The sequence below is a fragment of the Belonocnema kinseyi genome, chromosome 2 (genome assembly GCF_010883055.1).
Source record: "Belonocnema kinseyi isolate 2016_QV_RU_SX_M_011 chromosome 2, B_treatae_v1, whole genome shotgun sequence".
Taxonomy (NCBI): Eukaryota; Metazoa; Arthropoda; class Insecta; order Hymenoptera; family Cynipidae; genus Belonocnema; species Belonocnema kinseyi.
In genome coordinates, this window is record NC_046658.1 from 96,444,888 (window position 1) to 96,462,459 (window position 17,572).

General features: G+C 25.3%; 1 protein-coding gene across 3 annotated transcripts in view; it reads right to left on the minus strand.

The window, feature by feature from the left end:
* LOC117168499 (protein argonaute-2) overlaps positions 1-17,572 on the minus strand; it is a 77,775-nt gene that overhangs the window by 13,310 nt on the left and 46,893 nt on the right. For all 3 annotated transcript variants that reach the window (XM_033354209.1, XM_033354210.1, XM_033354212.1), the window contains 3 exons: positions 16,154-16,417; positions 9,750-10,068; positions 5,077-5,428 (listed from right to left, as the gene is read on the minus strand). In XM_033354209.1, the coding sequence (XP_033210100.1) occupies positions 5,077-5,428; positions 9,750-10,068; positions 16,154-16,417 (935 nt within the window). The remainder of the gene's footprint in view (positions 1-5,076; positions 5,429-9,749; positions 10,069-16,153; positions 16,418-17,572) is intronic.

The following is a 17,572-nucleotide window of genomic DNA, read 5'->3' on the forward strand; positions in this document are numbered from 1 at the left end:
AAGGATAAGATTGTAAAAAATATATAGATGTAAACGGAAAGATTGTAAGGAATGGAAGTCATGTAAACCCTTAGGGGACACATTATGAATAAAGAAATAGTAAATATTTAAGATTTAAATTCATAAAATTTAACTTGTAGTTCATTGTTGCTTCAAAATAAGTCCATTTAACTTTATAATCTATTGAAAATCACAATAAATGGTACCATAACTTTTTTTTAGAAAATATTTCTGTAAACAAATTTGGGTTTCCACTCTATAAGATGTAAATTCTATCTAAAAAAAAAAACGTTTTGTTTCGATAAAGATTTATTTTTAATATCCAACAAATACTTTATACTAAAAAAAATCGTAAAAACACATTTATGCACAAATGAAAATGCATGTTTAAAATCGTACCTATTCTTTCCAGTTCGGAGCAGTTAAGCCATTCCCAATATTACAAGATATTTTTAAGTATATTAACACTAATAATTAATTAAATAATTATGTAAGACTAAGACTTAAAATTTAGTGCATATTTAGGCAAAATTAATGTGGATACTATATTACATTCAATTACAAATTTTCAACCGCTATAAATTCTTAATTTTTCAAATAAAAATATCAAATTTTCAACAAGATGGATGAACTTTTAAGCAGTTAGTTAAATTTTCAATTAAAAAAAAAATAATTTTCAAGTAAAAATATTGAAGTTTTAAGCAATTAAAAAATTTTTTTAACCAAATATGTAGTTAAATTTTTAACCAAAAAGATTAACTTTCTACCAAATAGTTGAATTTTGAACTAAAAACGATCAGATTTCAACAAAAAATATGATGAAAAGTGTTACGTTTTTAACCAAAGATTTTAAGTTTCAACCGAATAGTTTTATTTTCAATCAGTGAGATGAATTTTTAAAGGAGATTAATTTTCTACCAAGAATACGCCTTTTTAACAAAATACATACATTTTTAACGAAATAGTATAATTTTAATCTCAACCAAAAATACAATAGTAAAGTTTTCAGTTTAAAAAAATCACTTTCAAACAAAGAAAAACGCATAAAGAAAAAGTAAAATTTTCTAACAAAAAGATGGATCTTCAATTGATAAATTAAAATTTTAACAAAGTATTTGAACTTGATTTCAACCAAGTTTAGTTTAAATTCAACTATTCTAGTAAAAAATCCATCCTTTTTATTTACAATTTAACTATTCAAGTACAACATTCATGACTTTATTTGAAAATCCGTAGGTTTGGTAGAAATCTAATTTTTTAAATTAAAAACTTAACTTTTCCCTTTTTTGGTAAAAATAGGTTTTTTTTATTGTTCAAATTCAAATAATTGGTTGGAGAAAATTGTTTTTTTTTTAGCAGAATATTAAACTGTTTCGTTGAAAATGCATGCATTTTGTTGAAAAGTCGTATTTTTTTGGTAGAAAATTAATATTCTTGTTCCAAAATTAATCTATTTGATTGCCAATTAAACTTCTTTGTTAAAAACAACTTAAAATAAGTTGTTAAGCATTTCATTTGTCAGTTGAAGATCCATCTTTTTGGTTGAAAATTAAATTTTTTTAATTCGTTTTTCTTTGCTTGAAAATAATTTATAATTTAAAATAATCAATTTAAAAAAAAATTAAGCACGCCCTCAAAAAATTCCCTGACTTAAAAAAAAAATGCCCTGACTTTTCCAGGTACATAATATTTCCCTGACAATTCCAGGTTTTCCAAGTAAGATAGACACCCTGGATTATCATAATTCTTAAGAAGAAGCTTTAAGGCCTGTTACAAGTTTTGCAGTTCAAGAAATCAAGTTTTTCCATGTCTTCTTTTCTGTACATAACTGCTATAAAATTTCTATTTAACTAAAATTTGTTAATTACAGTCTATAAAATAATTAGTCCAGTCCTAAAAAAGTGTCTTGAGATCCTTTTTTTTATTCAATAATCAAAGACTTCAAATTACAAAATGCTCTCAAAGCAGGGGGAATAGGGAGATTTTCACGAAAATAGGGAAATAAATTGTTTTAAACATGATACTATATTCCTAAGATTCCGAGTCGAAATACATTAATTTTATACTAAAAAATCCATTTTTAACAAAAAATTCATATTTAAATATTGAGTTAAAATCAATTCTGCTAGACAAATTTTCTTTTGAGAAAATAGTTTAATTTTTAAGCAGAGAGGTGAAGTTCCAATTATTAAAATTCATTTCAACTTTCAACCAAGCATTTGGATTTTAACCCAAACCAAACAAACGAATTTTCAATTAAAACTATGGATCTTCAAACAAAACAAAAATTAAGTTTTAAAAAGAGTTTAAATTTCAACCAAATAACTGTATGTCCAAACTAAAAGATGTATTTTCAACTAAAATGATAAAAATTTAATTTTAATACTTGAATTTTAAACCGAAAACAAGATTTTTTAAACAACAAGATTAACTTTCAAAGAAAAAGAAAATTTTATACCGAAAAAAATCGTTTTTAAACAAAATTTGTGAATTTTCAACGAAATAACTAAATTTTTAATTGAAAAATACCAATTTCCATCAAAATTGTTAAATTTTGAATTAAAAAATATCCATTTTCAACCAAACTAATGAATTTTAAATTAAAAAAGAAAAAATTTCAACAAAAACCGAATAATTGAATTTCCCGTTAAAAATTTAATTCTTAACGACAACAAAATCGGATTTTCAGAAAAATTGTCAAGTTTTCGAGAAAACGCAGGGGAACAGGGAAAATATTGTACAGCGCCGTGATATTTCAAGGGTTATAGGGTTGACAAAAATCCCTTTTTTTCAAGGAAATAAAAATTCCAAGGTGAAATCCAGGGTTTTTAATAATAAAGATTTAACTTTAATACTTGAATTTTTAACCGCAAACAAGAATTATTAAACAACAAGATTAACTTTCAAAGAAAAGGAACATTCTCTACAAAAATCAATCGATTTTTAAACAAAATTTGTGAATTTTCAACGAAATAACTGGATTTTCAAATGAAAAAGACAAATTTTCATCCAAATTGTTGAATTTTTAATTAGAAAATTTCAATCTTCAACCAAACTGATGAATTTTCAAGTAAAAAAGATAAAACTTCAACCGAATATCGAATATTTGAATTTCCCGTTAAAACTTTAATTCTTAATAAAAAAGACAGGATTTTCAGAAGAATAGGTTTTTTACTTTAAACAAAAAATTCCAAAATCCCTTTTTTTCAAGGATATAAAAATTCAAGGTGAATGCCAGATTTTTCAGTAATAAATATTCAACTGCAATACTTGAATTTTTAACCGAAAAGAAGAATTTTAAACAATAAGATTAACTTCTAAAGAAAAAGATCATTTTCTACAAAAAATCGAGTTTTTAAACAAAATTTGTGAATTTTCAATTAAAAAAGAAAAATGTTCATCCAAATTGTTGAATTTTGAAATAGAAAATATCAAATTTTGAATTAGAAAATATCGATTTTCAAACAAACTGATGAATTTTCAACTAAAAAAGATAAAACTTCAACCAAAAATCGAATATTTGAATTTCCCGTGAAAAATTTATTTCTTAACCAAAGAAAAAAACAACAGGATTTTCAGAAAAATTGTTAAGTTTTCGAGAAAACTCAGGGGAACAGGGCCAATATTTGTAAGCATCCTAATAATTCTAGATTTTTTCCTTTAAACAAAAAATTCCAGAATCCCTTTTTTTCAAAGATATAAAAATTCAAGTTGAATTCCAGGGTTTTTAATAATAAATATTTAACTACAATACTTGAATCTTTTACCGAAAAGAACATTTTTTAAACAATAAGATTAACTTCTAAAGAAAAAGATAATTTTCTACAATAAAATAGATTATTTTAAACAAAGTTTGTGAATTTTCAACGAAGTAACGAATTTTTAATAAAAAAAAAATAAAAAAAAACAGATTTTCATCCAAATTGACGAAAAATCGAATATTTGAATTTCTCGTAAAAAATTTATTTCTTAAACAAAAAAAAACAGGATTTTCAGAAAAATTGTTAAGTTTTCGAGAAAAATCAGAGGAAAAGGAAAATATTGAACAGCACCCTGATATTTCTAGGTTTGTAGGGTTTAAAAAAATCAAGAATCTCTTTTAGTCAAGGAAATAAAAATTCAAGGTGAATTCCAGAGTTTTTAATAATAAATAATTAACTGCAATACTTGAAATTTTAACCGAAAAGAAGAATTTTTAAAGAATAAGATTAACTTTCAAAGAAAAAGATAGTTTTCTACAAAAAAAATTGATTTTTTAAACAAAGTTTGTGAATTTCCAACGAAGTAACTAATGTTTTTTATAAAAAACAGATTTTCATCCAAGTTGTTGAATTTTGAAATAGAAAATATCCATTTTCAAACAAACTGATGAATTTTCAACTAAAAAAGATCAAAGTTAAACAAAAAATTGAATCGTTGAATTTTTCGTTAAAAATTTATTTCTTAACAAACAAAAAAATCGGATTTTCAGAAAAATTGTTAAGTTTTCGAGAAAACGCAAGGGAACAGGGGAAATATTTTTAAGCACCCCGATATTTCTAGGTTTTTAAGGTTAAAAAAATTCAAGAATCCCTTTTTTCAAGGAAATAAAAATTCCAGGTAAATTCCAGGGTTTTTAATAACAAATATTTAACTGTAAAACTTGAATTTTTAACAGCAACCAAGAATTTTTAAACAAGATTAACTACTAAAGAAAAAGATAATTTTCTTTAGTAAAAAATCGAGTTTTTAAACAAAATTTGTGAATTTTCAATTAAAAAAAGACAAATTTTCATCCAAATTGTTAAATTTTGAATCATAAAACATCAATTTTCAACCAAATTAAGGAAGTTTCAACTAAAAAAGATAAAATTTCAACCAAAAATCGAATAGTTGAATTGTCCGTTAAAAAAAAAAATCGGATTTTCAAAAAAATTGTCAAGTTTTCGAGGAGAGATAGGGGAACAGGGGAAAGATTGATCAATGAGAATTCCAGGTTTTCAAACTCGCTAGACAACCTGTCTTTTATTGAAAAAATAAACCTTGCCAGTTTCTTTTATCAAACAAAAAAATTGCAACAAAAAAAAATCTACATACCTAACCATGGAACTGAGTTCCTGGATGATTTCCTGTCTGTGTTGTTGAACTCGAACCGTGGCTGCGTACCGCGAAGGATGAGCGTCCATGCTTCCAACTACAGCTGCTATGCTCGGTTTTTTGTTATCGCCTGCAGGTGGATGTGTAACATCAGCTCCGAGGAAGATGACCGGTTCATTGAAGACCTTGGGTCTGATGCTTGGCACCAAAATGCTATTGATACCGCCGAGTTTCACGTTAATCTTAAGGCAAAGATTTGACAATGTCTGTGGGGATGTTTTGTTTACGTTCTTCGCCTGCACGCACTGTGTCGCCATTCCCAAGAGAGTATCGCCTACCCTCTTAACCTCGGCTGCACAACAACAAACAGAATTATTAGGAAATTTAAAATTGTAAGACAAAAAAAACACTATTATTCAAAACATTAAAAAATAAAGATGCATTATTGTTTTATTAGACGCGATTTTTAAATACAAACATAAAATCACTAACATTACGAAATTTTCATAATTCAACCGAAACAGAATTATTTTTAACGAAAAAAGGGGGAAATATCAATTAACAGCATTCATTTTCTGTCAAAAAGACGAATTATCAACAATGTACATAAATTAAGAGAAAAAAAAGTAGTTCAACTTTTAACCGTAAAAGATGAATTTCTAACCAAGCAGTTTAACTTTCAACCAAAAAGATACATTTGTAACAAAATTGCTGAATTTTCAACGAAATAATTAAGTTTTCAACTAAAGAAGGACAATTTTCAAACAGAAATTCAATTGTTAAATTTTCAGTCAAAACAATTTTCAAACCAAATGAAAAAAAAAACAAATTGTCAACACAATACTTTAATTTGCAAATAAACAGATTATTGTTCAAATAAAATAATATCTACAATTTAAACAAATTAATGTTTAACGAAGTGGTTGACTTTTTTACCTAAAAGATCATTTTTCAACCAAAAACAATTTTATCTTAAAAATAAACACGTTTTTTACAAAGACGGTCTACTTTCAACCAAATTTAATTTTTGAATAAAAAAAGATTTTAATTTCAACTCAAAAATGTAATTTGACCAAAAAGTCAAATTTTCTACAAAAAATTGTAATCCTTGACCAAAAAAGAATAGTCCTCAACCCCAAAAGATGAAATATCAACCAAGAAGATTAAGTTTCTGCTAAAAAAGAAGAATTTTCAATCAGATAAATAATTTTCAAAAAGCAGTTGACCTTTTAACTTTAAAAGATATATTTTCAACCGGAAGTGAGTCTCAAACAAACAAACAAATTTTAACCAAGTAATTCAATTTTGAACCACAGATGAATTTTTCCACCAAATAAATTAAATTTCCACCAAAAAGATGAATTTTCAACCAAATAATTAAATTTTTAACTAAAAAAAATCAATTTTCAAACAGAAATGGAATCGTTAAATTTTCAGTCAAAACAATCTTCAACCAAATGAAAAAAAAAAAAAAAAATTTTCAACAAAATAGTTTATATTGCAGCCAAAGAGATTAATTTTCAAATGAAATAATATCTACAATTTAAACAAATTAATTTTTAACGAAGTAGTTGAATTTTTTTTTACCTAAAAGATCAATTTTCATCCAAGAACAACTTTATCTTGAATAAAAAATATAGTTGAATTTAACAAAAAGATTAAAACATATTTTAATTTTAAATGAAAAATGTAATTTCACCAAAAAAGTCGAATTTTCAAAAAAAAATTTTAATCCTTAACCAAAACAGAATATTCTTCAACCTAAAAAGCTGAAATATTAACAGAGAAGATTATGTTTCTTCTAAAAAAGACGAAATTTCAATAAAATAAATAATTTTCAAAAAATCAGTTGAACTTTTTACTTTAAAAGATGAATTTTCAAACAGAAGTGAATCTCAAACAAACAATTTTTAACCAAATTGTTGAGTTTTTAACCAGAGATGAATTTTCCCACCAAATAAATTAAATTTCTACCAAAAAGATGAATTTTCAAATAAATAATTAAATTTTTAACTAAAAAAAATCAATTTTCAAACAGAAATAGAATACTTAAACTTTCAGTTAAAAAATTAATTTTCAACTGAAAGAAAAAACAAACTTTCAACAAAACAGTTTAATTTGCAACCAGAGATTTATTTTCAAATAAAATAATATCTTCAACTTGAAATAAATTATTTTTAACGAAGTAGTTGAATTTTTTAAATAAAAGATAAAACTTCAACCAAAAACTTTTTTATTTTAAATAAAAAATAGTTGAAATTGAGAAAAAGAAGTGAATTTTTAACAATGTCAATCAACTTTCAACAAAATTTCAATTTAGAATAAAAAACATTGTTATTTTAAATCCAAATTATATTTGACCAACAAAGTCGACTTTTCAACAAAATAGTTTAATCTTCAAGCCAAATAGATTAATTTTCAACAAAAAAAAATTAAATATCAACCAAGAAGACTTTTTTTCTGCCAAAAGAGGAATTTTTAACGCATTACATAAATTTTAAACCGAAAATAGAATAGTTCAACTTCAAGTTATACAAATATAATTTTAAACTAAAAAAGTACGACATTTTGATCAAACAAATTAATTTTCATTCTACTAAGAAAGAAAAAACAAATTTTACCACATAGATGAATTTTCAACTAAAATTATGAAACTTCAACTTAAAAATACATTATTTTTTAACAAAGTAGTTGAATTTGTACCTATACAAGGTAAATGGCAAGCCAAAAAAGATGAATTCCTAATATTTAATAATAGTTATTTAATATATATTTATTTATTAATATTGCCTTGTATTTCAGAAGAAAATTTTTTTTAATAAAGTAGTTCAACTTTAAAACAAGTACATGAGTTTTCACAAAAGTTTCGACTCGTAACAAAACGCGTAGTAGTTAAACCCAACTGAAAATATTTTTATTATAAATCAAAAACAGTTGAATTCAACAACAACAAAATACAAATTTTTAACAAAATAGTTGAATTTTCAACCAAAAGAGATTTTTTATTAATCAAACAGTTCCACTTTTAGCAAAACAACAAAAAATTAAATTTCTACCAAAAGAGATGAATTTTCAAACCCAAAAGACAAGCAAGGATAATATTTTTCATAATTAATGAAAATTTATACCTTCAACTTAATTAATAAATAATAATTTGGTACAATGTACAAACAATCAAACCTTTGCAAACTTCAAAAACACCAATTACCGACAAATTACACTAACATAACCCAAAGTTGTTCAAAACGGTAAGTTTTATTTTTAAAGTTGGATGATTTTTGTTTAAAATAACACATTTCCAATAACAAAATTTAACATAAGCTTTGAATTGTCTTTTAAATTTAATAATTGGCTATTAAAAGCATATTTTTGGCTGAAAAAAAAAATCGTGAGTGATGTTGAAACAATACAAAATAGAAAAATTGTATTTTGAATTCAAGAATCACGAAATTGAATGATTTTAGATGAAAATCTAGAAAATTGAACAATGTTAAAACGTTAATAACTTAATTTTTGAAGTTCTGAATTTTGGAAATCTTTCAAAGTTAAAGCTTTTGAAATTCTAGAATATTAAATTCTTATCACATAACAAAATTATAATTTAAGAATAACGCCGATTAGACAAATTTGTCTAAAATCAACAAATAAATTGATTTATTTTTAAAAAACTATCAAAATAAATAATAAATTTGACTGGGAAACATTAAAAATAAACCCAAACGAAAGCGAGCTTTATTTAAAACTGAAAATAGTTTAAGTAACAAAAAATTGTGATATTGATTCTTTTTTATACTCAAGTCCTTCAAACTTTCAATTATTTGAAGTAAATTTAAATCACTCTTATATTGCTAGTTATACTTTTCAAAATTTCACAAATTCATTTTTAAATGCAAAATTAAAACCTAAGAAAAGGAAAAATTAAAGATGTAGCATTCAGTATGGAAATATAAAAATCTAAAATTGTAACCATTTGAAATTACTGATGTATCAATATCAGACAGTTTAATTTTTATATTTTTGTTTTTTACTTTAAACTTCATTTTTAATTTTTTAATTTCAAATCGTTCAATAAGTAAAACTTCCTTTAGAATTATTATCCATTCTTGAAATTTTCCAATCAAATATTTTTCAATTGGAAATTATTTATTTGTTTAAACCTTCAGCTTAAAATGGAACAATTGAAAAATATTACATTAAAGCCAAAAATATTGTGAAATTTAAAATTGGAAAAAAAGAACTTCAAAAATTAATCTAAAAATTAATTTTCAGAATAAACTTCAGTTTCAAGGCCTCAAAGATTTACCTGGTTCAGAATTGCGAAATAAAAACTGTAATTTTACATTAAAATTATAGAAATTTTAAAGACGGTAAAAAATATATTATTAATAAGTATTAAATCATGTAGTATCAAGTGACATCTAAAACAACTCAATCGATTTTTTGTTACCAAAAGATGTGATTTCTGTCAAGAAAATCACTGTCATTTTTGCCATTCAAAATTGCGAAAAATATTGTGAACCTTTAAATTTTTTAAATTATTCTAAACTTTATTATTCTTTATAAATGGTATAATTTCTAGTTTGAAAATTAAAAAAAAATTACAAAATGCGTGAGATATGAAATAGGGAGATAATTCTGAATTAATCGAAAGTATCTGATTAAGATTCTCTCACCATAGACAGGAGTTTTTCCAGGCAGGACTACGCAGACTAATTGTAAAGACTGGAAAGTTGATTTCAGATATCGGAACATCGGTTCAACTTGATCAGGACCAGTGGCATATTTACAGAAGCAAGGTTGTCCGATTATCGGCATTCCAGCGTCGTTGCTGATTTTTTGTAGTTGCGTTGTGAAGGCACGCAACGCATCTTCTCGAACTGTTCTCTGCGGGGCGAAACACGCGATCGCCCATACTCGAATCTCGACACCAGTGAAGAACTGTTTTCCTCGCATGTCCCACACACCTTGATTGGGCAACGCTTGTTGCTTCGTCTTCAAAATTAAAGGATACTTTGTTATACACGCGAAAAAGGGGGAAATAAGGAAAAGATTAAACATTTATTTTCACATGTCAAACAGAACACACAATGTTTTTATAAGAAATGTTAATTTTTAACATTATTTTCAATTCTTTTGAAATTACTTCTGCCACTAAAGAATTTATTTTAAAAAATTAGATATAAAAAGTCAGGGAAAACATAAAATTAGTTAAATACACCATTCTGATATTTTCATTAGAGCATAGTAAAAATACCAAAATTAATCGAATCATTAGAGCTAAAGGACAACAATTAGGGTTGTGTTCTGCTCAGGGTTGCCATCTTTTGTTAAATTTTTGTCTCCCGGGTTTCTCTCGGTTCTCCCGATGAATATTCGTGATTACTTCCGGTTTATGAAAAAATCAACTTTCTTTGCAAAACCCACGGGTTTTTCACATATATTATAAATTGCGGAAGTCGATAAATTTTAGCAAACCTTTTTGATTTTGGACAATTTAAATAGAAAAAAAGAGTTGAATTGTATAATTTCTAATTCGAAGCGCAAAAAATTAAAGAATTGTTATTTGATTTGGAGAATCACGAAATTAGAATGATCCTAGATTAAAAACTTAAAAGTATGACGATATAAAAACGTCAAAAATTGTATATTTAAGAATCAATTTTGGAAATTGGATAGTTTAAAATTAAGAGTAATTGAAATTGTATTATTTATAATTAAAAGCGTTCAAAATAAATAATTAAAGATTGAAGACTTTTATATTTGAATAATTTGAATTCAATGCGGCTAAAATTTGACAATTTCATATTGAAAACTAAATTGAATCTTTCAAATGCCAAGCTTCTGATATTCTAGAATTTTAAATTTTCATGACATAATAAAATTACAAGTTAACATTAAAACTAATTAGAAGACGTTTTCTAGAATGAAAAATAAATTAAATTATTTTAAATAAAAACCTTTTGAAATATATAGTAATTTTAAATGGGAAACATTAAAATTCAAAAAATGTATACTCCCAAATGTTGAAACTTAAACGAATGAGAACTTTATTTAAAACTGAACAAAATTTTAGTCACCAAAAATTGTGTTATTAAAACTTTTATACATTTTAAAGTTTAACCAATTCAATTTTAATTGAAAATTAAAACCTTAAAAAGGAAAGAATTAAAAATGTAGTGTTGTTAATAAAAATTCAGAAATCGAAAATTGTAACTACTTACAATTACCGAAAGTGTCCTTTTACTGATGCATCAATTTCAGATAGATTAATTTTCATCTTTTTCATTTTAAACTCAATTTTTAATTTTTTTTTTTTCGAATCTTCCTTTAGAATTATCATTCATTCTAGAAATTTTCAAATATAAAATATTTTTTAATTAGAAATTACTTATTTGTTTACATTTTCAACTAAGAATCGGAGAATTTTCAGATCTTAAATGTAAAACAAAAAATTAAGATAAGGAATACAAAACAATATTGTTATGTTATGATTTCGTTTTTTGAAGATGTAATTTTTTCAAATCAAAAGTCATTATTACTTACACCATTACAAACTGCAGAATTTTAAATAATGCGAAAAATATTATAAGGTTTTTAAGTTTAATTATTCTAAAAACTTAAAAAATTATATAATTTCTAGTTGGGAACTTTCAAGAATTACAAAATGCGCAAATTATGAAATTCGGGAAATCTCCAGGTGTAATATTTCTCTCCCGGTTCTCCCGGGTTGGTGGCCACCCTGCTTCTGTTATCGTTTAAAAATTTTTAATTGTTTAAATATGCAAAATAGAATTTCTGCCTTATTTAGCATTGTTTGAAAATATAAAAAAACATGTTTTCTAGATTGATTCTTTTTCGTGGTTTTTCTAACGTTCCAAAATAGGAACCAAAATTAAATCTCAAAACTCCTAAATCAGGACAAAATTATTTTCGAAAAAGAATAAAATGTTCCTTTGGTTCAAAGTGACTAAATTTAAAAAAAATACTAAACAAAAAATGTATTTTTAAATGTCGTACTTTTTAATTATTTTTTACTAATAAAAGCTGTAAACATAAGAAATTCGTCAGAAGTTTTGAACCAAAAGGAAATACTTTGAATTAGAAATCGAATTTTACTGATTTAATTTTTTTTTCACTTTTGTGGAATGCCAACCCACAAGTTCTTTCCTCTCCCTCTACTCAAACGATTTGACTTATTTTAGCTCCAGTTTTCACATTTTTAACATACTTTAAAATGTTTTAGCTTCAAATTTTTTTTTCGGACTCACTTTAAGAGATTAAAAATAGTGTAAATAGTGTCACAAATTTGAAAAAATAGTATCAAAATAATGTCATAAAATTGGTCAAATATTAAATTTATGAGTAGTCCAAAATCAAAATATCTGTATTGGATTAAAGTATTAAAAAAGAAATTCACTTCTTCTTTAAAGATTTAATCTTTAGTCTATAAATGATCAAAATCCCTATTTATTTATTGCACAATTTTTAGCTTGAAAATTTAATAATTTGATAAAAAAATTCTTTCTTGAATAATCATTTTTTTGTTATTAAAAATTTAACTATTCTGATGAACATTATCTTTTTGGTTTAAAAATTCAACTTCTTAGTGCAAAATTCAATGAAATGTTTTGTTAAACATTATTATTTTTTTGTAAATAAAAATTAATTCTCTTGAACGAAAACTTAATCCTATTTTAGTTTTAAAATGAGTATTTTTTAGTTTAAAAACTCAACAATTTACTTGAAAAGTTCAAAAATGAAAAAAACTACAAATTAATCAAATAAAATGTAGACTAACATCACACCCATTTTTGGCAGAAAATTAATCTTTTTGGTTGAAATTCCACTATTTGGTTAAAACGTTCTGTATTTTGTTGAAAACTCGACTTTTCTTGGGAAAAAATTAATCTTCTGTGCTAAATATTCATCACTTTGGTTAAAAATTGAACTGCGTGGTTCAAAAAGTAACTACTTGACTTATTTTAATTGAGGATTCAACTATTTTGTTGGAAATTCGTTGTTTTTTTTATTAAATTAAATTGTTTTTGATTTAAAATGAAAATCTTTTCTCAAAACTTTCAGAACATAACAAAGGGGTGTACATGGTACATTAAAAAATACCCTACAATTTTTGAAATCCCCTGAAATTTTAGAAAACAAATGTAATCTATTAGGAACACTAGGATTATTTTGAAATACTCTGAAATCCCTGGAATACTCTCCAAGTTTTTTAGATCTCTTGAAATTTACAGAAATTCCTTATAGCCTTATGAAATCTTTTAATTTATTTTGAAATCCTATATATCCCTAATAAATATTGTACAATTCTTTTGAAAACTTACGAGATCACTTGAAATTTCTTAGGAACATTTTTTTTATTCCTGGAAATTTTCTAAAATCGATTAAATCTTGTGAAATTCTTAGAATTCTTTTTTGAAATCCCGTGGAACATGTTGCAATCTTAAATATCTTTAAAGTGTCTTCAAAATTAATAAAAATAAGAACCCTTCAATTATTTTGAAATTTGTCGGAAGCTTGTTGAAAAAGCCTAAAACCTTTTGAATCTCTTGGAGCTCCATCGAAATTATCATTCTTCTCGAAAACTTTCTCTTTCAAGTCAAAATGACAATGCTTTGTTCCTGATCTGAGCAATAACTTTTCAAAAAATTCCTTTTAAAATTCAGAATAGCTGTTCTAAATCATAATTTAAATTTTTATTTTAAAACATAAATCATACTCTCTTTGATTTAAAAAAATATATATTTCCAATTTCAGACAAATACTACAACTTTTAATATTCATTTCGGTACAATTAAATGAAATTTCTCGCCTTTTCCCGGTTTCCCAGACAGGCAGACAGACTGATTTTTTTAAAAGAAACATAAAATTTTGCGAATGATTCAGGATTTTTTTAATAATAAAAATATTTCAAATTTTTCGCCAAATTCTCAAGAGACTTCAAAGCCATTTAATTTCTTACCACATAGTGAAATCCGTTACCAAATCGTTGATTTTTTTAGCAAAAAAGATAAATAGATTGCATTTTTAAATCATAAAATGTCAATTTTTTACCAAAAAAGTAGGCAGATGAATTTCTGTTGAGAAAAATTAATTTTCAATTAAAACAACAATACAAACGAATTTTCTACAAAAAAGTTGAATTTTATACCAAATTTTTTAATTTTCAACAAAATAGTGTAATCCTCAACGAAAATAGATCAATCTTCAACGAAGAAGTTGCATTTTTAACCAAAAAGAGATGAAATTCCTACCAAAAAAAAGGATTTTCTTCCAAGATAAATTTTTCAGTCAAGAATGAAAAATAATGTTAAGCCAATTGTTGAATTTTCAACAAAAAAGATTAATGTTTCTCAAACAAAATTTTAACAGAATGTTGAATTTTTTAACAAAAAAGTTGAATATTTAACCAAAAATAAAGTAGATAAATTTACATTGAGAATGAGTTTTCAATAAAAACAAAAACGAATTTTCCACAAAATAGTTCAATTTTATACCAATTTGTTGAATTTTAAAGCCAAAAAGCCTAATTTTCTATCAAACAATTTAATTTAAAAAACAAGAGCATGAAATAACAAAAAAGTTAATTTACAATTAATCAGTTGACTTTTTTTAACAAAATATTTGAATTTGTAATTTCAAGAAACTTGTTTATAACAATAAGAATTTTTAATTTAATTTTTTAACAAAAAAAAAACGAACTTTCCAATCAAATTATGAATCTTCAACCAAACAAAATGAAATTTAAAAAAATTCGTTCAACTTTCAACCAAGGAGTGGAATTCTTAATGAATAATTTTTCTGGTTCAAAATTCTACTTTTTGGTTACAAATTCTACTATTTAGTTAAAGATTTAACTATTTTATTGAAAATTGAAGTCTTTGGTTAAAAAGTAATCGTTTTTGAACGAAAAATTATATTGTTTGGCAGAAAATTCATTTTTTTAATTGAAACTTCATATTTTTTGGTTCAACATTCATCTTTTTTTTATTGAAAATTAAATCTTTTTATTTGAAAAGTCTATTATTGTATTTTTGTTTCATAAACAATCTCTTTTACTTAAAAAAAAAACTTTTTGTGAAAATGCAACGATTTTTTTTGAAAGTCAGAGTTTTTGGTCGCAAATTTATACTTTTGTAGAAAATTCATATTTTTTTGTTAAAAATTCATATTTTGGTAGAAAAATCTTTGTTTTTAGTGGTGGAAAATTCACCTTTTATATTTGAAAGTTAATCATTTTTATTGAAAAGTCTACTATTATATTTTTGGTACTTAGTTCAAAATTCTACAAATTATCTGTAAGTTTATTTATTTTATTGAAAATTGAACTAAAAAAAAGTATTATATTTCGTTTTCAGAATTAATCTGAGTTCAACAATTTTGTTAGAAAGTAATATTCTTTCGTCGAAAATTGATACTTTTTGGATTAAAAATTCTCTTTTACTTTAAAAATCGTCTTTTTGGGTGGAAAATTCAACTAATTGCTAAAAAAAAATATCAACTTTTAGTTAAAAAATTCTACTATTTGGTTGAAAATTCAAGTGTTTTGTTAAAAAGTAATCTTCTTTGGTTCGAAATTGATCCTTTTTGATTGAAAGTTGATTATTTTTATTTGAAAAAAAAATTATATTTTAATTTTATAATTAATCTAAATTCAACTATTTTCTTAAAAAGTCATCTTTTCCATCGAAATTTCAACTGGTTTATTAAACACTTGTATTTTTGGATAGAAAATCAATCCTTTTGCTGTAAAAATCCTCATTTGTTAGAAAAATCATATTTTTTAGTTAAAACTTCGTCTTCCTTACTTCAAAATTAAACTGGCTTGTAAAATATTAATCTTTTCAAATTAAAAATTTAAGATTATGTTTGAAAGTATGTAACTCTTCCTGGTTGAAGTTTAATCTTTTTTATTTGAAAATCCGATCATTTGGTTCAAGATCCGTCGATTAGGAAAGTGTATTAAAAACTGTATTTGGTGTGCAAGTTATAATTTTGAATAAAATTGTACTTTTTCAACTGAAAAAAAACTGACTATTTGATTAATAATTGTTCTTACCTGTCCACTGAGGGAACTAACGCGGCCTCCATACTGAAGTTTGGGCGGAGGTAGGATACGTCCTCTAACTTCCATCATGTTGTTCGAGATTGTCAATCCAAATTCTTGTACGTAAGAATCGTTATTAAAGTCAGCACGTCTGACAAGATTGTTGATTTCCCGTTCACGATCAGGAGCAGAACGAGCCGTAGCTTTGATCATCGTCGACGTTTGCATGTCCGTCAGTTTCTTAATGCACCTCTGACCTGCCACGATGTTGCAGACCTAAATTAATTAAGAAATCGTCAATAAATATCTCACAGGTCTCATCCCAACATTAGTATTCAATCTTACAGACTGACCGCAAAATATCATTTTCAAAAATTCCCTGATGTATACATTTTTTTAATTTACAATTCCCAGGGGGGCCTGGTTGGACTAAAAAAGTTCGATTCTTAAGCAAGGATGTCCAGCGATTCTTCGAAACACAATTCAAGGTCTTTTTCAGGTGTCCCAGGTCAAGAAATTAAGTTCAGGGTGGCCGTTTTAATCAACGAAATAAATTCCCGGTTTTTCCCAGGTTCGCAAACATTTTTCACGGTCAATGAAATTTAAAAAATCGAACCGTAAAGCTAAAAAATTTTCCACTTGAGGTAATAAAAACTGAGCTGAAAATGAAAGCACTCAAAGTGGAACTGTTAAATTTTGAACTTTTAAAATTGAAATTGAAGTTTGTAATTTAAAAAATGTTGTATTCAAATTCTCAATAATTTACGCGTATAGAATTAAAAGTACTAACATTTTTCAATCTAAAAAAATGTAAATCCACGTTATCATTTTCAACGTTCTAAATTAAAAAATCAAACAATGAGCTTTAAAATATTCAAAATTGTAGATCAGGTCCCCTTATCAGAAGTAAAAATATATCAAACAAAGCTAAAATGGCAATACATAATTCTATATTTGTACCGACTGTACTATACGGTAGCGAGACATGGACTTATCAAGAAAAAGATAAGAGTAAAATTAACGCAATTGGCATGAGCTTCATGCGCATAATAAGCGGGAAATCCCTAATGGACAAAGTAAGCAACGAGATAATTCTAAAAGAATGTGGTGCAGAAGAGACGCTAGCAGACACATGGGAAAGAAATCGGTTAAGATGGTTCGGACATGTTGAGAGAATGCCAAATGAACGACTAACGAAACAAGTGTATCAAGGTAAAGTAAATGGCAGCGTGCCCAGAGGTAGACCGCGGAAAGAATGGTTAGAATGTGTGAATGAGACCCTACTTAGAAGAGACATAAAAAGTCATAGAAACACGAGAGTCTGCATGGAAAAATGCATGGACATGAAAGAAGCTAGAGTAGTATGCCAGGACAGGAAAGTATGCCGGCAAATAGTTAATAAAAAGAGTGTCAGTAGAGTGAACGACGCCT